Consider the following 25,952-nt stretch of genomic DNA (forward strand, 5'->3'; position numbering starts at 1 on the left):
AATTCACACAGCTGTAATAAAATACGTATTAAATATATAATTTGTTAAAAGAATCATCGACGAAAAAAAATCTGGTGCAACAGTTCGCTAAACAGCGCTTAATCGAAAACAATATCGGTTCAGTGATTTTGTTGAACTTAAAAAAAAACAATACAGATTCGCACAAAGTCGCAAAATATTAGTGCAATTTTCGAGGTAATAACATTTTTTCAGAGGTTCAAACACAGTTCAAAATTGATTCAGAGAATAATTGTTTGAGTTAAACTGATTTAATGGAAATTATTCTTTGAATCAAAATTGATCAGGTAAACTTGCGGTAAATTCGGTCTTAAAAAATGAAAAAAAAAAGATGTTGTCACCCTGTTTGTAAGAAGGTATACTTGACTATCAGTAGCTGGTTCGTGAAATCATTGATAACTTCGATTTCGATGGATGTTTATAACTGCGCTTTCAATCGAAAACCACAAAATGCTTGTAATGTAACAAAATACACGTTATTGAATACAATGGTTGATATCAAAACTAGAAAAATATTTGTCACTCATCCTATACGATATTTCTTCTGAAACAAAACCGCAGTGAAAAAAAGGTGGCCGACTGGCTAATTCGATTTTGTATGCGAAGCAATTAAATTCAATTATTTTGGTCGACCGACCGACCTTATTTTTGAGAAACAAAGTAAAGCATATTTAGTCATTTAAAGGTTTAAAATGATTCAGTCATTTGACACTTGCATAGAGAATGTCTGTGGTTTGGTTTGAATTTGGTTTGCTGCCTGGAAGTGAAAAGCGTGTAAATATCATATGATTTGTAAGTCTTAAGCAGAGCCATACAGGTTTTTTTTTTCAACCATATTGTCGGATGACAATCTATTACGGAACCGAGAGTTTGAATCTCTTTGTAAGAAAATCTACAATGTACACTCATGCATTAATAAATAAGGCTTAAATTTGATTGGCGTATCCTGTAATGTCACAAACAAATACTCACACACACACACAATTTTCGTGGCAATAAACAACAAGGTTATTTTTCGTAGCCACATATGATCACGATATAAAACATTGCACACAACACACGCGTTTATTTTATTTGCTTTTGTACGTAAAAAAACATACACCATATATTTTTTGCATGCAAAAAAAACACACATTTCTAAGCTCAAGCCATTCCAACAACAACGAAAAGATCTGAGAGAATGATGAAAATTTACACGCTATAGATAGATTAATTTCAATTTATCAATTCGAAACCATGGTCCGAAAACTGGTTCTTTCATCCAAATCAACAACAATGTTTCTCTTCCACACACCTCTCACTCTGCATTCCATTGGATTATGCAGTGGTTTATTTGCATGATAGACTGTTCTGAAATTTAAAGTAAGTAACCAATTTATAAAGTGGATTTTTTTTTCTCGTTTAAAAGTGTTCCAATTGAACCAACATGAGAAAATAGGAAAGAATGATAAAACAGTTGTCAAACTTTAATGCCAACCACGAAACGAAATAGTCTTCATCAAATTCGATCAGATTTTGAATGCTTTATTCTATTATTCCATTTTAAAATCCAAATAAGATTCTTAATTGTTTATTCTGCGTGTATACGCCTCTTGTGAATGTGACAATTTATTTATTCGGAACACTGGACAAGTTCAGTTCAGTACTATACAATTGATCCATTGTTGCATTGAAATAAAGTATTGCGTGTGGCTCTAATCTTCCGAATTCGTATTTTGAATAGTATTCAAACAAACAAATCTAAAAATCGTTTTATGCTTCAATTGATCGAGTAACACAATTGCTTGAATCTGCATTTGCTTTATCATTGTTTATTTCATCACAGTCCGCAATGAGTACAGGATATAGATGAGATAAAACTCACTCGATTTGGGCAGTTAAAACGAGAAATCGATTTGCAATCGAACATCAAAGTTTATCATTGAATTCAGAATTATTTTGGCATTCAATGGAACGAATGCTCTCTATGATACGAATTGAACGGTATCGCGACCCTGTAAACGAGACTTGAGTTTGCGTGCACTTATTTATCTCAACATCATCACTTTCCTATGCAGTTTGTGTCAAGTGCGCATTTGATGCAATGATTTATTATCCATTAATACTCTGTCGCTTGATAACGTATCAAAACATTTGAATTTAAAGTATCTGAAACGGTTGTTTTGTTAATTTATATTTGTGTAGAAAACTAATTGTTTGCCAAATGGCAAGCACACGTCATGTAGATTGTTGTATATGTTATCATCAGTAGTGAGCGGGGGGAGGGAGTTTACCCCCTGAGGGCTGGTAAAGTCTTTCGATTTCCCTGGAAAAGTGAAGACATTTTTAGCTCTTCACTTTCACCGAGACAATTCTTTAGAATTACCCCCTAGGTTATCACATTGAGGTATAATTTGCATAATATACCTCGCTCCATTTGAAACGTGTTGATAAGAATGCATAAATATTGCAATAATACTTCCGTACTTCACATTTTTGCAGAAATCGTAAAAAAAGAACTCAATTCGACATCGATACGGCATTGAGTGCGCAAAGGAATGATGTTTGTTCAAAAACCAGAAATAATTGGTTTTAAAACAAACAAATCAAACTGTAACACAAACAATCGACACACTCTCAAAGGCTCGGTTATTTTATTTAGAATAAATTGTCCATTGAAAAAACGCATCAAAAATATACTGCCATGCGATGTGTATCATTCACGTGTTTATCACAGATGTATGTCAACAATCTTTTGTTGTTCGCATGAAATTCGAAAGCATAATTGCGTATCGTCCAACAGAATGAAAATGATAATAATAATTAATGTCGTCCAACTTCCGATGTAACAATCAAACTGACCGAACATGCGTAAATTCTTATTTTATTGTAACAATTTCAACATTTCGCTTGTTGTTTGTTAACTATCTAAATTCGAGAATTTCGAAACACACCGATGTGTTTGTGTTCTTCGTCAATTCAACGGAAAAAACGAATTTAAAAATGGATTGTCATTTTTCAATCGTAATAAAGCAAATTCATGCGCTTTGTGAGTGTGTCGCCGAATTATTTATTTGGATTTCAAAATATTGACTCAAAGAAAATTACCATAGAAATGACAAACTTCGCAACTTTATCGCTAAACTATGGCTCGTTTTCTTTTATCTTGAAATAGCACTCATTTAAATATTGCCAAGCTGTGGAAGAGCAATAGTGGCTTCAAATGGTGAATTTTGATCATAAAAAAACATCATTAAAGCACATTTATGCCGTTAATTGAGACGGAAATTTGAAATAATTCAAGTATCATAAAATACTTGGTTTACAACCACCGATTGTTAAAGTAAGGCTGCGTACTTTGCAACGGTTCAATTTTTCAAAATAAGTACATGTATATACAACAATGTGCAAAAGTTTTCCAGAAATGTACATGGCTTGGTACATGGGGATTGTTTTTAATAAATGAGTTAGATTTTATTTACTTCACTGCTCAGAAGTTCTTTTTTTTAATTTTTGTATTTGAAAACGTCTTGAAAGAGTCCTTTTTTGTGAAAACCAATCTTCTGGAAAAAAACTTTTGTACACATCGTGTACACTGTTTTACAGCCATTCAATTTGAAAAATTCAACCATGGCAGAATTACGAGTATACAGCCAATATATAACACATGACTTCCTCACAATTGACTTTGCCTCAATTGAATTTGGTCGTAATGAATGAAATTTGAAAATAAATGGTCACCTATAAATAGACGTTTATTGTATAGGTTTTCCGCAACAATATCCAATTTAAGGAATTAGCTCAATATAAGATATCCAACTCTTAGCACACATTGTTGCCATTTGCTTTTAAAAAATGGAATAATTGACACTGTTCTGTTGACCTTCTGCCTCTTTTTGAACTCATATTATCTAGACAAATTTGCACGTTCCTATTATCATTCACATATATTTGACGCAATGTTTTTTTATCAATCAATCAATGAGTGGTTGAATTTTTTTGAAAATGAACTTTTTTTTAAAGTGCAATAAAAGCCATGGTTTGCAAATGCACCTGTCATTTATAATTTAATGAGTACGAGTGACAAAAAAAAAACGTTTTCCAATTGAGTAATCAATTTAAGTGCGACTTCAATGAAATGATAATGCACATTTTCAGAATTTTAGTTCATGGAACTTTTCAGTGATAAAAACGTGTCTACATGATTCATCTTGTGATAATTATTCACATGGTTTAACACGTTTTACAATTTAAAAAATACGAAAAAATATAGTGGTGTATTGATCCTGTTTCATGTGATATAATTCACAGACAATTCAATTTCCCAAAATTAATTTAATTTGCATTCATAGTTTGGTGAAGAAAAAATATCCTTCATTTATGGACGTCAATTGAGTAATTTTCGAGAATAATGTTGGCTATATCTTGATCCATCCATGTATTTTGACTGCGGGCCATTTATTATGTTAGTGTCCGACGAGCAAAAGCCGAATAATTCACGTGGCATGAACGAAGAATGGTTGATGTCCATTGATTAGCATACATATATGGAAATAAATCATAAATTCGTTTCAATTAAGTCAGAGGGGCGATGATTTGACAGTGGCAATAAATATATTAATCAAATAAGAAATAAACAAACACTTGTCTTCATCGTGTAAATAAATGATAAACGTTCAAACGGACGGATAAATGAGTGCGGTGGCAGGCAGGCAATCAAAAGATTCAGGCGTTATTCGTTTTGTTTCTTTTGCTTTTTGCCTGTGCAACGATACGTTGTGGCATTTATTATTGTGTGGCTCTTTGTGTCGCATTGTTGCCGATTTTTATACAATACACAAATGTTTGGTACACCGAAATTGGCTGCGTATTTGATTTGAAAATATGTGCCATGTTCAACGTCATGCTCGTGTATTGTATGCATCTCAAACCATTGAATGTACATCAAGTAAATCGGATCGAGTACAATTGTACAATATTCAAATTTTATTAATTTACTACACAAAGCGTTAAAGAGAGGGGATCGAAAAAAAGAATGATAAATGGAAAAAAGTAGCGTAGACAATAGAAAATGTTGGCATGGTCATAGTATGACTACATGCGAAATTCATTTGGCCGAAGAGCAAGGAGAATAAGGCACTCATAAAGTGCTTGCGATTTTCTAATGACAATTGAATGAATGGAATTAATCAAATCAAACGATAAATTCAAGCATATAGAGAGAGGGAGAGAGAGAGATCAACATAATGTGAAATATAATTCAAGTGATGACACTATTAGTCGCAGTCGCACTTGATTTCTTCTCCTTTTCGCTCAACATTACAAAACACTGTCCGCTCTTTATATTTGCGTGTTCAAATTGTGCAGAATTATTAAAACTTAAGAATCGCTTTCCGGATGTATGGCTTAATTTTCAATGTATACAAAGCAAGCACAAGTGTTTACCAACGAATGACGTCAATCTGCCGAACGAAACTAAACAAAGTGGAAGCAAATTGATTAATCCACTTTTATAAAATAAATTCGACAAATTCTCCAACATGTTCTATATCATTCGAAATTGTTCTTGTCTTCGAAAGAAAGAAAGAAAGAAAGAAGAAGAAGAAGAAGAAGATACGAACGAATGTGGTAAAATGGAGACGAAAAACGTGTCAAAAGGACTAATTAGAACACTCACCTATCGGCGGCACACAATACACAATCAGTGATTTCGATCAGTGATTGAATGATGGTGCCGATGATAAATGGCAAATATTTAGAAATTAATCGTTAACTACACATAAGAAACAACACGTACCGACTGGTAAAATACATTTGCGGCTCTTCAGCGATCGTTACTACCAATCGTATCTCTTGGAAATTCGAGTGTATTGATTCTTTGGCCAGAAAAACACCGATAACCGTTCAATAGCCCAAGACAGATAAAAAAACATTGCATGAGAAATATTGAAATAAAATTGATAACGCAAGAAAAGTGACGAGACCTTGCATGGCTTTGGCTTTTACAGTCACATAATCTATGATATTTGCATAAAATTCAACGATGATTTATCATCGTTTACAGCGTGCGACAAACAACATTTCAACTGATATATCCATAACATTCATTGAGAAATAGTAAATTTATTATCGATCATATCGATCAATCGAGCCTCTGTATTTCTATAAGAAACCACAGCCAAAATATATTTATATAATTTGGCAACTATGCGGTTTAACGTCTCCAGTCTTCTTCTTCTTTTTTGTGATCGTTGTGCATGTTTTTTTCTGACTCTTTCACCGAAAATTGTGTCGGTCAGTGTATCGAATCAATAGCGTACATAAAATCAACTATGTAAATGTCTAAATTACCGATATTTTATTCATTTATTCCCGTTGATCGAGCGATAATACCGATTCTGAGTTCGTAGTGGTTGCCGTCGATATAAATTTTGTTGTGTTTGCCGTTTTATTTTCTCTTTACTCATTTTTTATGGCTATTCAGTGCTAATTTCACATCAATCAAGCTTCAGATTTAGTGTGTGTATTGATGATTGTGAATGAAACAGTGGAGTCGATATCATTCGATGTTATCGTTTTTTTTGCGAATACAATGGATTTTCATGATCTGCGCGTTTGGTTTTAAGTTTATCGTTATCGGTGGCAATACACACGCACACATATAGACACAAAAACAGTGAAAGAGTATATGTGAGCTAGCCATATAGATATACACAGCGTAGCAGAGCAATAGTTGTACACAGTCAAACGCATTATATCAACACAGTGTACAAAGGAGCGAAATTTCCACAAGAAAATTGAATACATTCAAACGAGCACATTAAATCCATAGCGCAACATTTGAGAGAATCAGCCACTGTTGTCGCACCGAATCGGTCAGTAACGAAACAAACGGCCACTTGATAGGTTGTCAATTGTCTGCACTAATTCATCAACGAGTGTATTTCTTTTTATCTTTCATTCTATAGTTTTTTTTTTGTGTTTTTCGCAATCACGAAAAAAAATCATTCAGTTTAGTGTTGCAGTTAATTTCTTAAGTTTGTGCCTTCGTATTGTGTATTTTTCCTTTCGCATCCATGTGTGCATTTTGAAGCGTTTTTAGATTACGACTTTACACGTACATAAAAAAAGCTTTCTTCATCGCCTGTGATAATTGAGAAATCACGATAACACCGTTTCAAGTAACCGTTGTTCGAAGTTCACCACATCCAAAATTTCAATTGTGATTTTACTGTATGAAAACATCAATATTTGATGATGATCGACATTTTACAGCCGATTTGTGAATAATGTTTGCAACAACAACCAAATAGCAGAAGAAAAAATTCGTCTTAGAATCAGTTTATTTTTTAAATCACAAACAATAAGTCACTGTTCATGTGCTCACCATCTGCATTGCAGCAAGTTCATGCTGGAATTTAATTGAACTGCATTTTGCAAGTGATTTCAAAATTGTAAGTGTGAAATCGGACTTTTTCCGTTGATAAACATTTTTCGGCAGAGATTTTGTGTGACATTTAAACATTTTTTTGTCTCGTTCTTTTTTTTCGAATTTTGTTGACTTTTTTTTTTTTTTTTTTGAAAATGTGATTGAAATTGATATTTTTTGCGATAACTATATAAGAGGTGTAGATAAACGAGGGTAAAGGTAGTATTGGCAAAAATTGATTTCGGCGCGACGAACCCGATACTCAAGACTTGACGACATTTTATGTGAGAATGTGAAATTATTTATAGCTTTTAAAAAGATAGCAAAAAGATGAAGCGTCTACTTTCTGGCATGTACGGCTTCTTTCGTTTTGTTTATCAGAAATTTACAATGATAAGTTCATCGTTAACACTAATCAAGATGGATTTTATCAATTCCACTTATTTCGTTTAATTAAACACGAATCTGATTTTAGAGACAAATTATAAGTGGGATAACAACTGAAACAAAAGCCCAAATCAAATTTATAAATTTTACAACAAAAAAAAAATGGCAAACATAATTGCGTTAGATAAAACACGAGAGAAAACAAAAATATGCCAAAAAATTAAATTACTTAATCGCTTTGTTATATTTAGCTGCCATAAAAAAATCGAGCCAAAATGTCTAGAAAAATCAACGAAAACAATACATTCTTCTTACAATGAAAATAAAAAGATTTTGCGAAAAAAATGCAAAATATTATTGAATTATAATGTTAATTAGTAGTAAGAGAGACCTTTCCCTCGTTTACAAAATGAATCAAAAGCATATGCAAACTGTTGAGAGCAGCGATCACAAGTTCACAAATGCTAGGTCGATTGCGCGGGAAATAGACACCTATAAAACAATTAGCAATATATAAACGTGCTATATAAATGTGTCTATTTGTTTCGTTTTTGTTGTTGTTATGTTTTGTTTTCTTCTTTTTTTCACATTCAATCTCACTCCCCGCCCATTTCAGATCAGTTTTCATGATGTATCCTCTCATCTCATCTCATCTCATCTCTATTTTCTATTTGTTTTACTTTAAATCTGTTCGCGTTTCATAAATCAGCATTTATGGCATATCTATCTAAGCTCAATATACTACATTATCATAATGGAGTTGTTGTTCAAATAGCAAATGAAAACATGCTAAAATCATATTATTTATTTTTTTAAACACTATTTTAGATGAGGTAACAATATCGTTCTATTACAATTTATATCGTTTTTCAACGTCATCAAATTCAATTTGTGCGATGAAACATTTTTGGTTTTGTTTTTGAATGAGTAACAAGAAGAAGAAGAAACAAAGCATGTATAACAGTTAAATGGAGAAAGGTTAAATGGCATTTATTTAACGAGCTGTTTATCTTGTTTGTAACCTTTGAAACCAGTTCGACTCAACTTCGACGAAAAATCAGCATTAACCTTATTCGTCGAAATACATAAGTATTGAAATCTATCGCCATTTTTCTATTCCCAAATAAGATTTGTAATACAACTCATGAGCCAGACAAATGATACATAGATTTCCATTATTCACAGCTGCAGTTAAGGTTTTTTTAAAATCTCAATAAAATTTGCAATTTGCACATGTAAATCTTCATAAAATTCGAGCACGGAGACAACACTCAATTATATTATTATTAAATACATGTATCGTTGCCAACAAAAGTGATTACATTTAAATTATCGAAAACAGTAAAACAGATAACCACATGTGTGACAATGACAAAGGACCGTTAAATTCTGAGTCGATTTGTTTTTATCTCGTTGAATTGCCCAATGTGACAAAGCTCAATTCAAATAATCAGATTAGTCTTGTCTTGACTTCGGTGTTTACCTTTCTATTCGTCTTGGGTGCTTGATCACGAACCGATTACAAATCTCTACTATTGTCACCAAACAACGGCGATAAAAAAAAAGTGTCTCGCTTATCTCAATTACAATTCATTTTTATTTATTACGGGTGCAAATGCCAAACCAAATTAAATTGCAGCTTTAAAAAAATTCTCTATTCATGAAGTAGATTTCGTTTTCTTTTATCGCAATGCTAAAAGTTGTCGTTCAATATAGTTTCATTATACATTGTGGTCGACTAATTTACTTTGTGGTAGCTAATTGTCGTTTATGATTATTTATTTGCTTACCTTTTTTTATCCATAAATTGAAATTTATGTACGAAAAATATTGTTGTGATATGCACTTCATAAAATGCAATCAAATTATAGTAATAGCGCACGATTGAAAGTGATTCATAACAGAATGCAAGACCGAAATGCCTTGAAAATGTCGATTTCAAACCAATAAATTGAACACAGTGAAAACATCGAACTGAGAAGAAAAAAAACGTTTTTTTTTTTTTTTTTGTTTAACGGCATTTCCATTATGTAAACAATAAAATAATAGCCGAACAATATCAAATTAATTAAATACCATAATGAGGTGCATTTATGTTAGTTTTATATTTTGCTTATACCTTCGTTCGCTTGGAGGCAGTAGCACTTTGTAATCTAAAATATCTCATGAATTTTCCTATTTTACAAGCGAACTGATTGCGATTAACAACTAACGTTTTCTCTCACACACATTGAAGGCTAAAAACCTCGATCGACAATTTGTTTTTCCTGTTTGTCGTCGTACCAAAATGAATCCACTGCCAGCTAATTGAATAAACGTCCTGTTAATAAATAATAAAATCAAACTTAATACGCTAAAAACGTTTTGAAGCCATTCAATAAGCAGTAAATCAGTCGTCGTCTTTGTCGTTCAAATTAGCCCAAACGAAACACAAGCACGTTACTTTTGTCGCGGCGTATTTTTCTTGTCCAAAAAAAAAAAAAGATTCTCAACCAACGAGAATTTTGGACTCGATTCTAATGAAATAAAAAAAAAAACGACTGACTGTTTTGCATATTTCAATTAGAGCAACAATTTTTTCATTTAATAGTTTTTTTTTCTTCAAAATGAGTTTTCGATGATCAAGGAAAATATTTGCAATTTACAGTGTAGCAGTGTGTGTTTGAGGAAGAAATGGAATGGGATTTGACTTTGAGAAAAAGCAAAATTGATTGCATCAAGTTTATGGGAACACATTTTTTTTGAAAAGTCATTGGAACGATTCAATGAAAATGAAACGAAAGAATTTGATTTTCGAGAAGTATACACATCTCCAGGAAAATAATCTTCGCTGATCACTGATCAAGGACTTGATTCACTAGAACTATGCAGCTACGATCTTATTTCATCCAATGAAGTGCAATCGTCCGATGATGTATTTCACTTAATCATAGCATTTTAAATTTTTATTTGAAAAAAAAAAAAACAAATTTTATTGAATAATTTCGTGATAAGTTTAGCGAACAAGTTTTTTTTATTGTTTTGTTTTGATTCTGTTTTTCGCCCTCTGTTTGTGTGTACACAAGCATTCGCCGCTGAAATGTGCGTGTTTTAAGCTCATAGACAATTTCATGCTTAATTTATGCCAATTTGCGAGAAATAAGAAAAGTGCTCGTTTTCTCTATATTAAATTGTATATTAGCAGTGACAATGACTCAACCACGGAAACGAATGAAAAACAAACGATCGATGATGCTAAATTAGCACAAACCTTTGTTCGACATACTAATCGATCTAGCGCCAGAATGGCGGATTGACACACATACACATACATACAGAGAGACACAGAGAGAGCGAGCAGGAGTGTGTGTTAAATGGCGAAAGTGTTAAAAATGAAAGTCGCGCGAATTGTATACTTTCATTTGATAATAACGGTTCAAAAGTAGCGAATTCTTTCCACTGAAGGTTATCTTGGCCAATTTATAACCCATAAATCATTTCTCTATCGCTCCCTCCATGGTATTTTCCTTCCAATATCAGCTCATATTGATCATGAATTAAAGGATCGCCTTTTTAATCAATGCTAATGAAATAATTACAATATAAAAAAATTTATCACGATAATTTTGCAATGTTATTCGACTATAATTGATTGTAGCCAATGCATTTTGTAACTTGTTTATTTACAGTAATCAAAGTTGAACGCGTCAGTTGGCAAACGTCATTATTCATCGGCAGTAGACACAATACGTTGCGGAACATTGAATTAACATACACACACATAGAATGGTAGACAGTGACAGTGAAAGTAATCTTAAAGATTCAAATGTAAACAATTCATTGCATAATAGTGCACAAAAGACGACCGCCACGTCGGTCGATAAAAAATTCGGAAGTTTGCACTCTAATCTCAACAATCAACCGTCAGCAAATAGTCAAATACCGGGTCAATTTAACTACTATGACCAACACTATCGACAGTTACCAGAGGATAAAATCGATGACAGTGTAATCGATTCAAAACACTATGCATCCGTTTATAAAACCACATCACCTCGACTCTCATTAGATGATGGCGATGATGGGAAAAAGTATGCGGTTGCCAAAATAAATGGCAATGGTAGTTGTGGTGCGGATAGTTGTGAAAAATTTTCAAATATCTCATCAATCACACCAATAGCCAATGCAAATGTGGCCAGAGCCGATTTTGAAACAGCCATCGAACTGACGGGCTATGGAAAATTCCATTATTATTTGCTTGCGATTTGTGGGTTGGTCAGTACGAGCGAAGAGATGGATGTCATTTCAATGAGTTTTATACTGCCGTCAGCCCAATGCGATCTAGATCTTGATACACAAACCAAAGGTTGGCTGAATTCAATCATATTTATTGGCATGATGGTGGGCGCCTACGTTTGGGGCAGCATAGCAGACACGCTCGGCAGACGAAGAGTATTAATTGTCATCTCGTTTATGAATGCATTATGCATTGTTGCGTCCAGTTTTTGCCAAAGCTATGTTACATTCATGATTTTCCGATTTCTAAACGGAGTGGCGTAAGTTTTTCAAAAGATTTTCTTTTTTTAAATGAACATGTGAAAAATCAAAGCTAATGAATTTGTTTATGTTCAACAGATTGGGTGGAAGGTGAGTACATACAGATTTTTGTATCTGAGATAATGCAGACAAGTCACAAATCCAACATTTATCACCTGATTTAATTGAGAAATTTACATTATGCCATACGCTTTGTATTCATCATTCTATTTGTACTCAGACAGATTTTTCGGTTTTTTTTTTTTTCTGTAACAGTGGGCCGGTTATATGGAGTTATTTTGCCGAATTTCAGCCAAAATCAAGACGTGGATCGATGTTGAGTTTTATGGCCGCTTTTTGGACGATTGGTAATCTTTTCGTTGCTGGCTTGGCATGGATCATCATACCCTCTGGTGAGTTTTATAAGTTTTTTGTGTGTGTTTCATTTGCTATTATTTGGATGATTTCACCATGGAAAATATCGCAAAATATTGATAAAACATGAAAAACACTTATGATATGTACTCGATTTCAGGCATTGGTTTTGATACGCCATATTTTAAGTACAATTCATGGCGAATATTTTTGTTGCTGTGTGCATTTCCATCGTTTGTTGTGACCGCATTGCTATTCTATTTGCCCGAGAGTCCGAAATTCTTGATAATGCAGGGTCGTCGAGATAAAGCGTTGAACATTTTACGTGGTATTTTCGTCACAAACACCGGACAAACCAAAGATTACTATCCAGTTAAGGAGCTTATGATTGATGAAAAATTCCTAATGCCAGTAATTGTGAATACGAACAGCAATGGTGCCACCGTTGACATTAAACGATCTAGTGATTACGATGCAAATGGTGCATTGTGCGACATTGAAGCCATTAAAAAGAAGGGAAAATATTCGTTGATGTTTTCAAACATTGCTGACAATAGTCGTGAATTGTTTGTGCCGCCAATTTTGAAATTCACAATTATCTCGATCCTAATCAATTTTACATTTCACATTGGGTATTATGGTTAGTTTTCGATTTGTTTTTACATATTCGATCGGTTGGAGCCAGTAGCACCATTGTGATTAATACATAACGTTTACTCTCTCACACATTGAAGGTTTGATGATGTGGTTTCCAGAGCTCTTCAATCGTTTCGATGAATATTCTCGTGCGCATCCAGGCCAATCGGCTACCGTATGCCAAGTGACAAATTATGTTGTACAATCTGGTTCACATGCACAGCTCGGTGTATGTTCATCGAGCATATCGAGTTCGGTATTTATGGAATCGCTTATTTCACTATCAGCTGCACTACCAGCAAATTTAATCAGTATTTTATTCATGGTATGTTCGATTACTCAATTATGATTGATTTTTGGATTTGAATTCATGTTTCTATGCATTATTTTTTTTAGGATAAATTAGGCCGAAAATTCTTTTTAATATTCAGTACAATGTCAGCGGCAGTTTGTTCAGCTGGAATGTATTTTGTCATAAATAAACAGCAAAATTTCATTGTGTCGGCTTTTTTCACGGGCGTTATTGCATGCGGCAATGCATCATTGGACTGCTTAATCACAGAAGTATTCCCCACTCATTTGAGGTGCGTACACAAAAGAAATCCATTGACTTTGAATGTTAAAATCGTTGTTGTTTTATACGCGAGCGTTTTTTTTTTTCGTGGTAAAATTTAAAATGTGATAAACCCTAATTTCCCCACGCGCTCAATTTTTCGAATATAAAAAGCAGTAACGAAATATTACGACTCAAATAAAACATGCATCATTATATGTGATTGTGGAACTCGACCTTTTGCTTTATCTTTGCATTTAAGATATGTCAATTGAGTGGCATGTTCATTTTTATCGCAAACAGAAAAAAAACGTAGGCAACTAATCCAAGATTTCTTGTCTCAAGTATATTTATTAGCTTGGTCGGTCGGTCAGTCAGAAAATGTGTAAAAATAGCAAAACTTTGATAATAATTTTCATTGAAAAATCTCTTGAGAAAATGCAATTATGAAATTGAGTAAGAAGTGATCGATATACATTTATTCAATTTATTTGTATTTCGTAATGTAAACAATGGCTGTAACAAAATAGGCCATTAAATGCGTAAAACGTCAGCTAAATTGATTATAAAAACACTTTCGCTATCGATATTAACAATTAACACTTATGTTATTATATATTACATGTTCTGTTTTTTCTCGTTACAGGGCCACTGGTGTAGCCATTTCAATGATAAGTGCCCGCTTGGGTGGAATTATTGGAAACATTGTAATTGCCCAATTACTCGATTTATATTGTCCAGCGCCAACATTCATTGTCGCAGTTTTGCTGGCCGGTGGTGGACTTATGTGTTTGATGCTGCCAAATACAACGCGAACAGCACTCTCGTAACAATGGATCCTGCACCAAATGAAAAAACATAGAAGAAATAGACAAACAGAGAGGCAGCGCGCAACACACAAAATACGACACGAAATAAAGCGAATTCATGTTCATATGCGACGATATTATTCACTTTTTATATGATTAAATTTTAAAGATAAAGATAATGTTAAAGTTATTGTACCATTGATTTTCCAATGAATTCCAATGTTACAAAGTAAACAGTTTTATTTTTCTTTCTTGCTTTCATTTTGTATTCACCTAAGTATAAATGTTTGTCAAAAATGTCATTGACTCAACAAAAAAAAACTATTCCAAATCTCATTTGTAAGATATACTGATTCCATACAAATACAAAGACAAATTCAACAAAACCCATCGCATTTGTTTTTGAATGCAACGCTCAATTTCATTGGGGACATTTGCCGAACAGTGGTGGCCATCGATAATAACGACTCGCTACTGTTGTCAACGGACGTATCTATTAGCATTATTATCTATAGATTGAATGGCATAGCATTCAACCGTCTATTGATCGCTCATTAGGACAGAACTTTCGCATTTCAATTGTTATCTCAACTGATCTCGATTTTATGATGAAGTAACTACAACGGCCGCACTATTCACCCATGTTTTTTTCATTGTATTTATTCATAGGTCAAAATATATTCTGGTCAACGCATCTCACAGACAAACTCGATATATTGAATCAGCTGGCGAATTCCGAACACATGCACGCTGTGTGTCACTGATTTCACATCAAAACACACATGTACAGTCAATCACTCGCGCACCTAACACTAGCACATTTCATGTTTCTCAATCCTAATCACAAACCGTATTGTCTATGTGTGTACGTCACTCAAGCGGCATGCGTAATCTGTTTTGATAATTTTGCACACTCAGAACGTGAACGTTGTTGTGTGAAGAAGTAAACTTACAAGCATTTTTTTTCTCAACCATATCATTTGACGTTTTCGAACGCTGTTGTTTATGGCACAGACGAAAAAAAGTAATTCAAATATTTGTTCTAGAAATTATGTGATTTGTTGAAATCCGATATTTTTTAATATGTTACGCACTTTAAGTGGTAGATTATTTACAAAACATCATGGTAAACCAATTGTACAACGCTTTCTTTCTCATTATCCGATTGACGAATCAATATTTGGGTTGAATGACGATCAAATCAAAGTAAGTACTTTTATAAACAGATTTTACTTGGATTATCTTGTTATCAGTTTACATGGAAAATAATGATTTGTTTGTTTAGCTGCGCGAAACTATTTTTAATTTTGCACAAAAAGAATTGGCACCGCATGCACAGGCCATCGATCAGAAAAATGAATTCAAGTAAGCTATTTCGTCGGAAACGATTTGAAGAATTGGTTTTTTTTTTTTTTTTTTGCAAAACAAATTCATTGTGATAAAACAAAATTCTAGAGATTTACGGTCATTTTGGCGAAAATTGGGAGATTTGGGTGCACTTGGTATTACAGCAGCGTCAGAATATGGCGGAACTGACGCACAATATTTAGATCACGTCATTATTATGGAAGAATTATCGAGGTAAAGATAAGGCTCGTCTCACTATGAGCGTATTTTATTTATAACTTTTTTCTTCTTCTAAAATTGTGTGTTGTTTTCAATCATTCAATAGAGCATGTGGTAGTATTGCTTTGTCGTATGGAGCTCACTCAAATCTCTGTGTTAATCAAATTAATCGAAACGGTACAGAGGAACAAAAAAGTAAATATTTACCCAAAGTGAGTGTGTTTCGATTAGATTTTTGGTCGTTAATATTTGATATAAAGTATTTTGTTTTTGTCACATTTCCAGCTATGCAACGGAGAGCATATAGGTATGTATATGTTCATGTTTCGTGTGAAAAATATTAAATTATGTATTTTGTTCGTACAATAGGTGCTTTGGCTATGTCAGAATCGGGTAACAAACACATTGAACAGACAATTGACATTTGAACTTTGCTGATAATATATTTTTATCGCTTAGGTTCCGGCAGTGATGTGGTATCAATGAGACTTCGGGCCGAGAAGAAAGGCGACTATTATGTGTTTAACGGTTCAAAATGTTGGATTACAAATGGTCCGGATGCTGATACGTTGGTTGTTTATGCTCGAACCGAACCAAATGCAAAGCCACAGCATGGAATAACAGCGTTTATCGTCGAAAGAGGATTCGAAGGCTTCAGCAATGGTCCAAAATTTGATAAATTGGGAATGAGAGGAAGTAATACGTCAGAATTGATTTTTGACAATTGCAAAGTGCCAAGTAAAAATATTCTTGGTGAACTAAACAAAGGGGTGTACGTTTTAATGTCAGGATTGGACTATGAGCGGCTAGTACTGGCTGCAGGACCCGTTGGTCTTATGCAAAGTGCTTGTGATGTAGCATTTGATTATGCACATCAACGCAAACAATTCGATAAACCAATCGGCGAACAGCAATTGATTCAAGGAAAATTGGCTGATATGTACACAACATTGAATGCATGTCGATCGTATCTGTATGGTGTTGCACGGGGAACTGATCAAGGAAAAGCAAATTCAAAAGATTGTGCTGGTGTGATTTTGTACTGTGCTGAAGCGGCAACAAAACTGGGGCTCGATGCCATCCAAATTCTTGGTGGCAATGGGTATATTAATGAATATAGTGCCGGTCGTATTATGCGAGATGCTAAACTATATGAAATTGGTGCCGGTACCTCGGAGATTCGGCGTATGCTCATCGGCCGAGCTCTGAATAAAGAATATGAGGATTAATTCTATTTGAAATTTAATTATTTTGTAATAAAATTTATTAAAAGTAAATAACACAAAGCATTGTTTTACTTCATTCAGCAATTTTATTTATGTTTCGTGAGAAAAATTTTAAATTATGTATTTTGTTCGTTTTTCTTTTCTTTGACTATGTCAGAATCGGGTAACAAACAAACACATTGAATATTGTCCGGCCACCTGAGATTCATAAAATTAATACAATATTAACTTATAAATGTAATTTTATTGAACGGAAAACACACATCCGTAAGTCTTAAGTTCCCGACCCGAACTCCTGACCGATAATAACTTTTAGGTTTTCCTTTTGGATCATTTTTAGCCACCAGGGAGGGGTCGGGAGTGGTCACACCGAAATTATGCCCCATAAGAGACTGTATAAAATGCAAAACTGTGACACTGCTAGCGCCACTACGGACAACTATGGAGTTCTAGTCCGTTGGTTGCAACTGAGCAAAAGTCTTTTCACTATTTGGCGGCAACTTAGTGTAGATTACATTGAATTCCGTCGTGGCGCTAGCAGTGTGACAGTTTGGGCATAATTTCGGTACGGGAGTGGTCACTGTGGTGATAAAAAAAATCGTCTCATTAGGGGCTACAACTTTGCCAAAGAAAGTAATCGATTATCTCCAGTCGTTTAATAAAGCGACGTTTATGACATAGATCATCGTGGTACCCATGGAAACGTCGAGGGGCTTAAAAACGCCAAATATGAAAAGTCGCACAAATGCTTCAAATTAGTTTTTTTTTGCCTCTCTACCGATTAAATACAAAAAATCCAATATCGGAATATGATGGCGTTTTATTTTCAACCAAAAGTATGTTTTAGCGTAGATGGCGCTGATTTAAATGGACATTTGTATGTATAGACGGTGGCGCCGCCCTACTCAATTAAACACTGAACTACAGCGTTTCCAATCGTTGAAAAAATCGAAAATCGCGGTGTTACATATTGACAGGTTTACTGGTAAGTCCTAATTTTACTTCGGCCAAATGAGCATTGATTTTGATTGCATCTGTTGACTCGAAATACACAGAAGAACATTCACAGAATAAGATTTAATAACACAACACGATCGGATCGCAAAATATTTTTGGTAACATCAATTCAAACCAAACTACATAATATTACCTGAATCGACAATCGTACGTTTTTCTTATTAGTATAAAAAAATGAATTATATGTAGAACATTAACATGTTTTATTGTTTTCTAATATTCAGGCAAAATGAATCGAGACGAATACACGATCTTTGGTCGCGGAATGCGCTCCAACGGACAAAACGTGTTTGTCACCTACATGATTGTTAATCAAACATTTCGATTGTGGCACCCACAATGAGTTAATCGATGCCAATCTTTTGATAATAATCAAATGTGTCAACTAAGCATTATCAGGACAGTTTTATTTACAAATTCTTTAATTCAAGATTGTTCCAACGAATATAAAACAAAAGGTATTGTGTCTGTCGCCCTTATGGAGGAGCAAATGATTGCGCATATGTGGCGCCATCTTATATGGTTGCGACAAACTTGCTCATTCGCCTATAGTCGAGTCTTGAATACATTGCTTGCAGGCAATATGTACAAGAGCCGAATATAGGTGAATGAACTAGTTAGCCACAACTACATAGGATGGTGCTTTGGTTTTTTAATTTATAAATTGAATCGTTTTTTCAAGTTGAATGTGAACAACCATATTTTTTTAAAAAAATAAACAGGTTTTGAATAAGTAGGTAATAGAAATACAACGAAAAAAAAAAATTTGGCCCTTTTTTTGGTTGTTCCCCGCCGTTTTTGGTATGTGGCCGGAGGACCACCTGATCATGCGTCCTTTTAGACGGATCACCGTCCTTTTAGACGGTTAATTTGGCCTTATACTGCGCCCTGTTACTATAGTATAGCTCTTCGTTGATACTATGATTTATATCGTCTTTCGAGAATCTTTCATCGGGCCGTTACCGATTACAATATCGATATATTTGAAAGCCTTGTCTACTTTGCCATCAGTGCCAGGAACTTTTAACCACAAATTCGATTCGCCCCTTTTACCATTTCAATGGGTTCAGTTTCGATTGAAATGTTTTGCTTCCAATTCAAAATAAAATTCCACGACTCGTCGGACTCTTTTATTGGATCAGTCGAACTATTGCAATAATCAGCAAGACGTGAACGATAACCAACTCTTCCCACTCGATTGAACATCTTCTTGTCTTCGCATCGATAGAAGCCCTCTCTAACCTGTCTTTCTATTTCTGCATCCTCATCCGATGTAAAGTGCATAACTTGACCAACGTATCGGCGGCTTAGACGGCCGGCATTCGAGCTGCGTCCTAAGAATCAAACAGGGAAGAAAATGAATCAATAAGTATAATGGAAATAATGGGAACATATAATAAAAATAAAATAGTAATATGAAGTGAACACCAGACATTATAATGAGATATTTTCAGCCAGATGAATCAGCTCAGCCAGATATCGTCAGGAGCTGAAATTGAGTGAAAACAATAGAAGTGATTGTTATGGTTATAATTACACTTACATTGCTACAATCACTATAACAATCACTTTTATTGTTTTCACTCCATTTCAGCTCCTCACGATATCTGGATGAGCTGATTCATCTGGCTGAAAATATCTCTTTATAATGTCTGGTGAACACAGAATTGAATGTGAGACTGTATAATGATGATAAATGAACAGTATGAAAAATAATCGAAAGAACGGATAGCAATATTTTGGTAATGAATAATAATTACATGGATTTCTGTGATCCATATTTCATACTCGGCGGCTGACATTTCAGCTACGGATTTTGTTGTTCGTATGGCGGTTGTTACTTGAGCGGCACTTGTCACTTGAGCGGCGCTTGTAATGGTTGCGGTTGTTGTTGTTTGAGTATGAACTACACTACCCGGAATAAATTCACTATCATCAAATAGTGGTGGCGACTGAATCATACGACTTGAGCGTTTATGCGATTGAGAACAATCAAAAGGTTGTGTGGCCGTATTTAGAACCGGAGTAGATACAAAACGGTCTCTCGGTGATAAATTTGTTGCTATTTTTCGTATAGCGACTAAACTATTTTCGCGAAATGTAATCGATTTGAAATTTGGTTGCATTGTGAAACCTGTTATCTCCGATTCCATATTTAAAACAGGAGTTGAAGAGTACCGATCTTTTGAAGTGTCAATCAATTGTGAACTGCCAAAACTCGTTGAACCAAGTACATGTTGTTGACTTCTGTATTGGTTCAAAAATGAGCCATATCTTGGAGCTTCATCTCGCTCGAATCTTGCGTCCGTCTGAATTTGAAAAAATAATAAAAATAAAAAAATTAACGTACAAGCAAAAATATTATTTTCATCATGTAAATTCACAATTAATTTGAGGTTATGTATAACTTTTTGTGACTCACCTATTTGCGTATCGATCGCTTCAACACGGTGCCATTGGTCTTTGTAGTAAGCAGCAAAATATAGTTTTCCTTGCTCGCGAGCCGCGGTTACTTTGTCTCATCCGAATGGCGATTCAATTTATAGAATTCACTGAAAAATTGAAGCATCGAATTGTTTCTAATGATACGTTTACTCTCGAAATCGATCATTCCTATCAAAAATAGTTAATGTTTACTTATTCGTTATTCCATTTCCTTATAAAATTTATTAATGTCTTTCGTATACTTGGACAATCGACCTTGAACCCAGAACTTTGATTAATTGTTAACATCTGAGATGCGTAAAGGAAGCATCTCAGCTGCGTGAATTTCACTTGAAATCTTCTTTATGTCAGTTTTTTCTTCTTCTTCGCTGTCTGAAAACCAAAAATTGGCCATTTTCTTATGCATCACTTCTTTAGATGTTGCCAATGGTGCCGATTTGTCAATATCCGATACGCCGCAGTAATCGTCAGAAAAATGAAAAAAATAATTAAAAAAATTTCCTTCGATTTACAAATACTATTAAATTTTCTATATCATCTGGTAAAATCAGAATGAAAAAACTCGCATTCCTTATCGTCTAAATCACGATGGGCATTCGGTCCATACGTCCTCAAGGGAAAAATTTAAGGGGGGTTAATTGAAAAAAATCGAGAGGGGTAAGCAAAAAAGTGAAGTATATTTTGTGAAAAGTGTACTTTTTTCGTTTTTTTGCTCTTCCCTTTTTTCGAAAATCCCTAGCAAATTGAAAGAATTTTTCGGGATGAAAATCCCTAGCAAATCGAAAAGAATTTTCGTACATGCCAAAACTGAAAAGCAAAAAAAAAGGTCTTCACTTTTTTGGCCAAATACCTAGCAAATTGAAAGAATTCTTTGGAAATTTTTAAGGGGTAACACTTCATCAGGGGGGTAATCGGACCTCTCGGATCCCTGCTGAGGACGTATGATTCGGTCACTATTCAATAGGTGTTAAATAATAAGTTTATATGAAACTCTCGGAGACTCGATATAGAGCACTCAAAAAGTGAAAAAGGTCCAGATCGTGATTTATATGATATGGAGTGCGATTTTTTCCATTCTGATTTCACCAGGTGATACAGAAAATTGAGATACAAGCTTCCCATATAGATGGTAAAAAATCGCGAAAAATGGAAAAAAATAATAATTTTTTTTCTTCGATTTACAAATACTGGCTCAATTTTCTGTGTCACCTGGTTAAATCAGAATGAAAAAATCCGCATTCCTTACATCCAAATCACGATTGGCTTTCGCATATTATTTAATGGGTGTTATTTGCCTGCTAAATGGCAACGTTATATGAAACTCTCGGAGACTCGGTATAGAGCATAAAAAGTGAAAAAAAAATCTGATTTCTTATGCACAACTAAATGGTCTATATCATCTGGTGCGACTGATTGTAAAAATTTGCTATTTCTGTCACCCAAATCGTTGTTCAATGCTATCTCGCTCACACTTACATGTAATTTCTCAATGCATGGCATTGTGTTTACAAACAACATTCTATTGAACAATGCAAAGCGCAATAAAAATCGCTGATAGAAGCCATTTGATTGTATATGAAATTTTAGAATAAGAAGTTTTTTTCACTTTTTGTGCGTTCTACACTGAGCCTCCGAAAGTGCGAAATATTTATTCCGTTAAACTGCGTCGCATATCGAAGCGAAACAAAATTCTGTTAGTAAAACATGGCAGAACAGTAGCTAGATATCAGCACAAAACCAAACTTACATATTTCGTATAATAAAAAGTCAGTGTTCTTTATTCCTTTGTTAACAAAATATTGTCTCGGTTTGATATGCAACCGTTTTAAGTCGAGTTTCGATATGCGACCAAACAATAAGTTGTTTTTATTCTAGAGCGTTCAATTATTTTGTAATAAAATTTATTAAAAGTAAATAACACAAAGCATTCTTTTACTTTATTCAACAATTTTATTTATGTTTCGTGAGAAAAATATTAAATGTATTCTATTCCTAATCAAAATTCTATGAATTAACTCGAAAAGAAACAAAAAATGTATTGTGCTGAAAATGTTTAAAAAAAGCGCAAAAACATGGTGAAACTTAACGTGTAAAATGATAAACATCAACCCTCTAGTGTTTCATTTTACGAGTGAGTTCAACGTCGTAATTCAACAAAAAAAAAAAATTAATGAAAAGTCGATTTTCCGCTGGTCATATTTTTCGAATTTTCAAGAGTTAATCAAAATTTTTATCGTATTTCATTAAGAGCTTCCGTTTATGTGAAAGAATAGAAAATGAAAATATTTATTCTAGGAAGAAAAAAAATACTGAAAAAAATAAATTTCATCATTTCGTCTCCAGGTGGTCTTGCACAGCAGAGGGTTAAAGACAAATATATAAAATCAAAAAAATGATATAATTTATGCAATTGCCCCTGGTCCTTGACCATTCAGATCCGTCACTTGACTGTTATAGTGCAAAGCATCATCGTAGGCCTTGCGTACAGCCTTACTCTGTTTGCGACTCTCCGTTAGTTTGCTTTTGTCAATCTGGTCGCTGATGCCCAATCTTTCCAATTTATTCGGCGGCAACCATTGCCATGTGCGTTTCGCATCGAAGAACAATACCAAATAAACTGGTTCGACTTTATCTTTACGTAAACCCAGAACATCTTTTGGTGGGGTTGGCAATGGTACGCCATTATAAATGAAACCTTTTGGAATTGTTGGATCGATAATAAGTGCCGGATACCACGGATATCCTCGGCATTTCGCCCACACAAGCTGCAACGGCTCATATTCAGCATCACTCGATGTTGATGGATTTGCATTTGTACTGGACGCAGACTCGGATGATGTGTTGTTAGATGTGCCACCTGATGATGATTCGTCGGATTTCTTCTTTGAGGGCGAAACTTCTGTGGACGGTGTACCAAATGATTTTATCAGATTTCCTTTCTCTCTCTCTTCGCCTTCTCGATCATCACTTCCACTGAAGAAATCGTCATCTTCATCGTCATAGCTCGAACTGAAATGTGGTGTCATTCTCAATTTAGTTAAATGAATTCAATTGTGTCTAATTCAATCTTACCCAAACTCAGATCCACTACAACTGCTACACTCACACGAGTGCATATGGCTTATGTTCGAGTCTTCAGAGTCGGAAGATTGGGCCATTCCTCGACCACGATAAGTTCGGAAACTGTCGGGCATCACACTCGATGGAACGTATCGCTCTTTGGTTGGTGAAACTTTCTTTTGGCAACAACTCATCCCAATCGATGCGGAGGCACTTGTCGATGGAACAGCTAACGATGACGTACTTGGTGATGTGAGCTTATTGTCGAAAACACTCAAAGTTGGTGTACTACTCGTTGAATCGGTGGCAAGGGAATTTCGTCCTAAAGGCAAATTTGACATGCGTAAGTTAATAGTTTTTAATTTAATGTTTAAGATTTTCGTTTACCGGTTGTTGTTTCAGGCTTTTTTATCGAGGCTGCTGCTTTGGCTTTTCGTGTGAATAAAACGGCTGTGCGTCGATTGACACCCGATGGTGATGCACTATTGCTGGCATTTTTAATCGGGCTACACGACGGTGTGACTGGTTGTGCCAATGACTCTTTATTCGTATCATCAAGATCGTCTGATTGTGATGTATTTGCCGGTGATCGTGGTCGTTTCTTCGGCGTAACTTTTGTCGGACTGTTTGGATTTGATTTTTCTCCTCGGCTTGACAGCTTTTTCGCTCTCATAATTTCAGCTTTAACATTTTTAACACGTTTTTGTCGAACCAATCCATGTTTAATTCGCAATGATTTCTCCATAAGCTCTTGTAATTTTGGAATCAATTCTTCGTACGGTAAATCTTTTTCAAGCAATGCAACCAATTCGGTATCAACTTCATGTGCAATGGATTCATCTGATTGTGGTTTCTCAACAATACCCTCACGAATCAGTTCTTTGCGCACCGCCTTAAACACTGGACCACACTGATCACGCATACGAATACCGGCTCGATAGAAAATCGTATCTTTATTATTGTAGGCCAAACAATTTTGAATCATTAAATTGAAATCGTTTTCCATATCGTCCAATGTATCATATTTTCCATCGCGAAGTTTCGATCGCATCGTACTTAAATCCATTGGATGTGTAACAACAAGCGTGTAATCAGGTACTTCTTCGATGTCAACTGGTTCGGTGAATATTTCTTGTACGTCTTTTAAGAAAATGTTGTCAAGCAGTCGTGACATTGCCTCTTCCAATGGATTTAATTGCATCATTATTGATTGTTCGGCGACTCGAATGTAATGTGCCTTCAATTTTTCACGTTTTCGCACCAATTCGCACAGTAGACGCGCTCGTTCGAGATCTTGTCGCAAACATTGCCAATACTTCAACTGTTGATTCAGTTCGGAAGCATTTGGTGATCCTTCGATGCCACGATTTTGATGCATTTGCCCTTGACTCTGTAAGCGTCGCAACAATGGAACACCATTTCGGTGTTGTCTTTTTAGAGTCCAATACGCAATGAGTCTTTGAATGAACGCAGCCTTTTTATGGAAATGAACTAACGATGTGATGTGCTGCACGCGATCGGGTGGAATCGTTGGAATTAATATTAATGGCACACTTTCACGTTTCATGGCCAATGTTTTACGGGCTTGTTTCATTTTAATGCGTGACTGCTGTCGCAATCGTTCCGCTTCAGCACTGGACAAACTAATGCTATCATTTCCGCCGGTAACTGCCGGACAATGTGCATCACAGTAGGCACTTTTTTGAACTGTTACCGGGCTCGATTCGTCTGATACCGATTTTACTGTATCCATATGCATGTATAATCCTACAAAAATAAACAATTTTGAAAAATAGTTCAGAATAGAAACAAAAAAATATCAAGATATTTCACATTTGACGGCCTAAGAAGAAAACAATAACATACAGAATATTCTGCAAAAAGACGAATACAAATTTATGTGAGCAAAAACCAAATATACAAACAGACAGCGCAAA

General features: G+C 34.7%; 3 protein-coding genes across 4 annotated transcripts in view; 2 read left to right on the forward strand and 1 right to left on the reverse strand.

The window, feature by feature from the left end:
* The first annotated feature begins 72 nt into the window (after window positions 1–72).
* On the forward strand, window positions 73–14,935 carry LOC116342920 (synaptic vesicle glycoprotein 2B-like). Of its 2 annotated transcripts, none has more exons than XM_031770725.1 (8): window positions 73–195; window positions 11,482–12,348; window positions 12,428–12,439; window positions 12,605–12,741; window positions 12,864–13,343; window positions 13,438–13,664; window positions 13,736–13,923; window positions 14,539–14,722. In XM_031770725.1, the coding sequence occupies exons 2-8, from the start codon at window positions 11,579–11,581 to the stop codon at window positions 14,720–14,722; spliced, it is 1,998 nt and encodes a 665-aa protein (XP_031626585.1). In that variant the 5' UTR covers window positions 73–195; window positions 11,482–11,578. The 2 variants fall into 2 exon arrangements, with proteins under 2 accessions (XP_031626585.1, XP_031626586.1); XM_031770726.1 differs by lacking the exon at window positions 73–195 and adding an exon at window positions 6,878–7,451 and having other exon boundaries at window positions 14,539–14,935.
* A 692-nt stretch (window positions 14,936–15,627) lies between these two features.
* Window positions 15,628–17,547, forward strand: LOC116342849 (isovaleryl-CoA dehydrogenase, mitochondrial). The gene is made up of 7 exons (XM_031770627.1): window positions 15,628–15,907; window positions 15,987–16,066; window positions 16,157–16,282; window positions 16,374–16,479; window positions 16,553–16,574; window positions 16,637–16,660; window positions 16,727–17,547. The coding sequence occupies exons 1-7, from the start codon at window positions 15,785–15,787 to the stop codon at window positions 17,494–17,496; spliced, it is 1,251 nt and encodes a 416-aa protein (XP_031626487.1). The 5' UTR covers window positions 15,628–15,784; the 3' UTR covers window positions 17,497–17,547.
* Window positions 17,548–22,976: 5,429 nt separating this feature from the next.
* LOC116343023 (bromodomain-containing protein 1) overlaps window positions 22,977–25,952 on the reverse strand; it is a 4,738-nt gene continuing 1,762 nt past the window's right edge. Inside the window, exons 4-6 of the mRNA XM_031770891.1 lie at window positions 24,403–25,782; window positions 24,028–24,337; window positions 22,977–23,964 (exon numbers count right to left, since the gene is read on the reverse strand). Coding sequence (XP_031626751.1) covers window positions 23,358–23,964; window positions 24,028–24,337; window positions 24,403–25,782 — 2,297 coding nt within the window. The 3' untranslated portion in view covers window positions 22,977–23,357. The remainder of the gene's footprint in view (window positions 23,965–24,027; window positions 24,338–24,402; window positions 25,783–25,952) is intronic.

This window comes from Contarinia nasturtii, unplaced genomic scaffold (assembly GCF_009176525.2).
Source record: "Contarinia nasturtii isolate CC-2019 unplaced genomic scaffold, AAFC_CNas_1.1 Cnas_scaffold_928, whole genome shotgun sequence".
Taxonomy (NCBI): Eukaryota; Metazoa; Arthropoda; class Insecta; order Diptera; family Cecidomyiidae; genus Contarinia; species Contarinia nasturtii.

Excerpts from the sequence above, each read along its gene's own strand:
- LOC116342920 (XM_031770725.1), top strand. The coding sequence starts at position 11,579 with ATGGTAGACAGTGACAGTGAAAGTAATCTTAAAGATTCAAATGTAAAC. Across the intron at positions 13,665-13,735 it reads TAATCAGTATTTTATTCATG|GATAAATTAGGCCGAAAATT; the intron begins GTATGTTCGATT and ends TATTTTTTTTAG. Across the intron at positions 13,924-14,538 it reads GTATTCCCCACTCATTTGAG|GGCCACTGGTGTAGCCATTT; the intron begins GTGCGTACACAA and ends TTCTCGTTACAG.
- LOC116342849 (XM_031770627.1), top strand. The coding sequence starts at position 15,785 with ATGTTACGCACTTTAAGTGGTAGATTATTTACAAAACATCATGGTAAA. Across the intron at positions 16,575-16,636 it reads ATGCAACGGAGAGCATATAG|GTGCTTTGGCTATGTCAGAA; the intron begins GTATGTATATGT and ends TTCGTACAATAG. Across the intron at positions 16,661-16,726 it reads TTTGGCTATGTCAGAATCGG|GTTCCGGCAGTGATGTGGTA; the intron begins GTAACAAACACA and ends TTTATCGCTTAG.